The following is a 5,000-nucleotide window of genomic DNA, read 5'->3' as shown; positions in this document are numbered from 1 at the left end:
AGAGAGAGAGAGAGAGAGAGAGAGAGAGAGAGAGAGATTCATATTTTTTTCATTATCCACCAAATTACAATAAGCAGTCTGTAATTACAATAAACACATGAATTACAAAGGTTTCAAATGCATGTCTTCTACACTTATCACATATGGCTACATAAGAACATGAACTAAAACTGGCTAAATAAATAGAGAAGAAACACAGCGATCGTAACCAAACAGACTAAGGAAACAACTCTAGGCGGTCTGCTTCTAAACTTAATTATTCGAGTGGTTTAAATTCCCTCCACCTGTTTGTCTCCAATACTTGCGTGGCCGCGATACCTTCAAGACGCTGCGTGGCTTTGCGTCTTGCGAGTGGTGCAGTGCTCGCCCCACGAAGCAGACTCTTGTGTACGCTACGTTGCTGGGAGAGAATGCTATGGTGAAGTACATAGGGGTTTTATTGTTGTCACTCTAATGTTTCCCTACTTATAATGTACCTCTCTCTCTCTCTCTCTCTCTCTCTCTCTCTCTCTCTCTCTCTCTCTCTCTCTCTTGCAGTATAGCAGTGTACGGTGATATAATTAAGTCGGATAACCTAATTAGGTTTAAAATATTAGCTCCTTTTTTAAAATTTGCTTGTAATCCTGGGAGCAAATATATCAAACATCAAGGTACTGGAGATCATCTGTTGTTGTTTTATTGGTTATCTGCAAACTTTCTGGGAATAAAATCTTTTGAATCAGCAATTATTTTTTTTTGTCAGCTTAAACTCCTTTAGTGCTATGACGTGTATTCATATTCATTCTGCTTAGTATTTAGTGATTATATACAGCTCCAGAAACTTATGTGGGGATAAGAATAGCGAAGAGTCAGGCCATTAATCTTCTGATTTCTATAAACACTTTCTAATGTCAATAAAATCGTCTAATCACATCCAAACTCACGGTAAAAATGTGTCCCTGAAGCGGTAAACAGGCTAAGAAGAAAATACAGATATAACTCAGTACGATTTTCCGCAACCCGCTCTAATGAAATTGAGTTAATGAGAATAATTCGTTTGATGCGATTTATCTGGTAAATCCCGCATTACATGTACTGTGTAACGATAACTTTATCAATCCTCGGCGTAAGATTCATCAAAGCAGATTTAAATGTTGCAACTCAGTGTTATAAGAGCAACAAAAATTATGTTACTTATTTGTTGCAACTTGGTGTTATAAAAGAAAAAAAAATGGAGCAGAGTCTGATTCTTTAGTGAAATGTAATAATACTAATCATCTGTTGGGCGTAGTGGGACGGTTTCTATGGCAACTTAATATCAAAGAAGCCACCAAAATCGTAACACTGTCTAGGATTCATTGAAAAGTGATAGACCGGTAATTAATCAGTGAGCTATTGTCTGTTGGTTTATTGTGCTCTCTGTAAGTTGGAGTGACGCAGCCAGATTTTGAGCACCACAGCTGGGGAGTCTGCTGCTTTCCTGCCCTCCCTGCTCCTCGAGGTGCTTGGGGACGAGGCCTGTCACGAGCAAAGCTTTTATTCACCGTCTGTAAGTAAAAGGTTTCAGATGCAGCGATTACAATTATCTCAAAATAAACCAGTGTGTTTATTGTGGCTTGTTTCATAAAAAGTGGGAGTTTTGCAGATGACACCTCACATGCCATTTGTTGTCACATAATCGTTCATTGGGGTTATATTGGTCTTTTTTAACTACTTTTGTTTCGTTGTAATAGGACAGAGCTACAGACAGCTAACGATCTTATCACTCTGTCTTCGAGGCCGCTCCAAAACCACATCGTCATTGCAGTGGTCACCCGTCAGCTGTCCCACACACATTTATTTTCTCAATTCATTTTTTTCCCTTTCACTTAGATATCTATGCATGTCCTTGTTTTCTCTCTCTCTCTCTCTCTCTCTCTCTCTCTCTCTCTCTCTCTCTCTCTCTCTCTCTCTCTCTCTCTCTCTCTCTCTGCTGTGTTCCGCAATGCCGTTTACCATGTTAAGTGCTCCAGAATATTGGTAAAGGTAACAAAGGCCACACAACCGTTTCCTTCTCTTACATTCTTTGTTTTGCTGCTACTGTTGCTGCTGTTGTTGCTGCTGTTATTATTGTTGAGGTTTTTGTTGTTGCTGCTGCTGCTGTTCATGTCTAAATACCTATAAAATTCCTCGTCTTTTCTTTCACTATTTGTGAGAAATAGTTTACTTTGGCAAGTGATCTAACCTTTCTTTTAGTTAATAGTGAAACAGGCAGTCTCGTTCCCTGGATGCAGTGTGTGATACTCGTATTTGCTATTTCCATGGAGTGCACGCAGGTATATCTATTCTGAATTGCATTATCTTCTACATTTTAGTCAAAGGTAATTCTTTCCAATGCATAATCACCTTTTGTCATTCAAGAATCGGTGGGAGCAAATTCTGACAGTGAAATGCTGAAGCCAAGAGGAGAATCCGGACGATGAGCCAACACTTGCCACGCCGCGAGGGAAGTTCAGTAGTTCAGTAAAGCGTCGAGGTACGAAGTAGAGCCAGGAATGAAAAATTCCACGAAGAGCTGGAAAGTAAGCATGACTGAAACTCGTTTACACTTATTTTCTTAATTTTTACTTTTACTTTATTTTTAATCTGTTGAACCTTTGACCTTTCCTTTCTCTTTACTCGTGATTGACCTACGCAACAATCTGAGGAGGAGGAAAAAAAGGACGACGACAATAAAAACAACAACGGCAATATTGGTAATGACAAGGATGGCAACGAAGAAAAAAAAGAACACATACAAATCTGCCAAGAATAATCAAGAAAAAAGCCGCCTTTTGCCTTTTTTTCTGCATTTTTTCTTTTCACTATACTCATCGCCTTAATACTGCACTCTTGACTTCACCCGCTCCCGAACCTCCTGCCTCTAGCCTTCCCTCATCATGCTTCTCCACATTCCTCCACCTCCCTCAATCTTTCCATGATTCTTCCTCCTCCTCCTCCTCCTCCTCCTCCTCCTCCTCCTCCTCCTCCTCCTCCTCCTCCTCCTCCCTCGCCGTTTTCACTACGTAAACATCAAAATTTACACGCTCATTTACCTTCTAAAACTGATGCATTTGAAGCTTAACGTTGGAGGAGGAGGAGGAGGAGGAGGAGGAGGAGGAGGAGGAGGAGGAGGAGGAGGAAGAAGAAACGAAAAAAAAAGGAAGGGGAAGGCAAGGATGGATAGGAGAGGTGTTAGGGAAGGGCGCTGATGGCAGAGGAGTCAGAAAGGAAGGCAAGGAGAAGGGGAGAGAGAAGAAGGGAACAAGGGAAGAGAAGGCAGTCGATGGCACGAGAAAGTAAAGGAGAACGAAGTAGAGAGTAAAATGAAAAGGCAGAGAAAGAGAGAGAGAGAGAGAGAGAGAGAGAGAGAGAGAGAGAGAGAGAGAGAGAGAGAGAGAGAGAGAGAGAGAGAGAATAAAGGGTAGCAGCAAACCTAGTGAGAAAGTTAAGGCAATAAAAAAGAAAGAAGAAAGAAAAAGGAAAAATCTTATTGCTATTGTTTTCTCCAATTTTCTATAGCGGGTATTTTCTCACTTCCTACTCGGCACCAACAGTCCTTTCTCTCCGTGTTCTTTTTACTTCCCCCCTTGTACAGTTATACAGGCGGAGCGTTGCAGCATTCCCAGCCATACTAGACACACACTGGTCTTCCGCGCAGACCCTCCACTGGCCTCCACCCGGGCACACAAAAGAACCGAATCCACACCAGTTAAACGCCATATCCAATCGAAAGCTTCCGACTCTGGGGAGAAAAAAAAAATATATATATACAAAAAACAAAAGAATAAGAAGAAAAAGAATAACTAATACAAAGAAAGAAAAAAGAAAAGAAGAAGAAGAAGAAGAAGAAGAAGAAGAAGAAGAAGAAGAAGAAAAAGAAGAAGAAGAAGCCCAAAGCAACAATAAAAAACACACCGAACTAACTTTATGCATTACATTTGTGTACGAGAGACTGTTTATTCCCCGCCTCGGCTTTATGGAGAGGCAATGGTCGGTTTATTTTTTTTCCGCCTCCTTGCCCTTGAGCTCATTCCACTTATATGTAAAAGAAGGAAACATACACCGCCACACCTGACCTGACCACCGACTCGTGCTGCAGCAATGAGGGCGAGGCGGAGCGGCGCGGCAAGTACCTGCAGGGCGAGCCATTAACACAAACAGTCTAGGGCAAGTCACGTCGCTTCTCCCCGTCGCTTTGTGCAGCCTCCCTCCTTCTCCCTGCTTCGGTCACCACTCGGAATAATGAGCAGGAAAAACACGGAGAAAGAAGGAATGCAGGAAAAAGGCGACAAACAGAGCACAAATGAGGAGTGCGCAGTGCAGGTGAACGAAGGTGAGGACAGATGAGGACAGATGAGAAAGAAAGTGCGTGTGGTTAAGAGGTGAGGTGAGGTGAGCGTCGCGCGGTGCTGACAGACTGACGCCGGAAGGTCTCACACATGCTTCGTTAGCAAAGCGCGAAAACGGAAAACGTACAAATTTATATAATAAACATGAGAGAAAGTTATGTTGGTGGACAAAGAAGAAAAAAAAATGCAGATAGACACAAACGAAGGGAAATAACTTAGCTAAACATGTTCAGACAAATGAGTTTAAAACAAACACAAACACACACACACACACACACACGCACACACACACAGGCACACACACACACACACACACACACACACACACACACACACATCGCCGAACACCAAAAGGAAGAAACAACCACCTTGTGAATACACTAAAACAAAAGAAACACATAACAAACACCAGAGTCTAGACTAGAGAAATGACGAGGGCAGGTGAACAGACCTTAGCACGAGGGAAGGCAGGGAGACATGGAGGCAGAGAGGCAGGGCGGTAGGTAGGCAGGTAGCAGCAATAGCAACAGCAACAGCAGTAAGGACCTGGGCGAGGCACCACCATCGACCCGCTGCCTGCCGTGGTACGGCAGCAACAGAGGAGGAGGAACTCTGCCCCAGCAAACCCCTGCAAGAAAAGAAACAATACAA

The 5,000-nt window shown here is 42.6% G+C and overlaps 1 protein-coding gene across 2 annotated transcripts in view; it reads right to left on the bottom strand.

Annotated features, from left to right (window-relative positions):
* Window positions 1–874: 874 nt before the first annotated feature.
* LOC123498939 overlaps window positions 875–5,000 on the bottom strand; it is a 29,517-nt gene continuing 25,391 nt past the window's right edge. Inside the window, exons 2-4 of one of the 2 annotated variants that reach the window (XR_006672852.1) lie at window positions 4,801–4,977; window positions 2,365–2,533; window positions 875–1,526 (exon numbers count right to left, since the gene is read on the bottom strand). Coding sequence is in view for 1 of the 2 variants with exons in the window: in XM_045246508.1 (XP_045102443.1) it covers window positions 3,538–3,742; window positions 4,801–4,977 (382 nt within the window). In the remaining variant the exon portion in view is untranslated. Of the gene's footprint in view, window positions 1,527–2,364; window positions 2,534–3,135; window positions 3,743–4,800; window positions 4,978–5,000 lie in introns of those variants that run through there. The other variant, XM_045246508.1, reaches the window with a different exon arrangement.

The sequence above is a fragment of the Portunus trituberculatus genome, chromosome 48 (genome assembly GCF_017591435.1).
Source record: "Portunus trituberculatus isolate SZX2019 chromosome 48, ASM1759143v1, whole genome shotgun sequence".
Lineage (NCBI taxonomy): Eukaryota > Metazoa > Arthropoda > Malacostraca > Decapoda > Portunidae > Portunus > Portunus trituberculatus.
The sequence above is the reverse complement of the archived record's forward strand: the minus strand, read 5'-3'. Positions and strand labels throughout refer to the sequence as shown.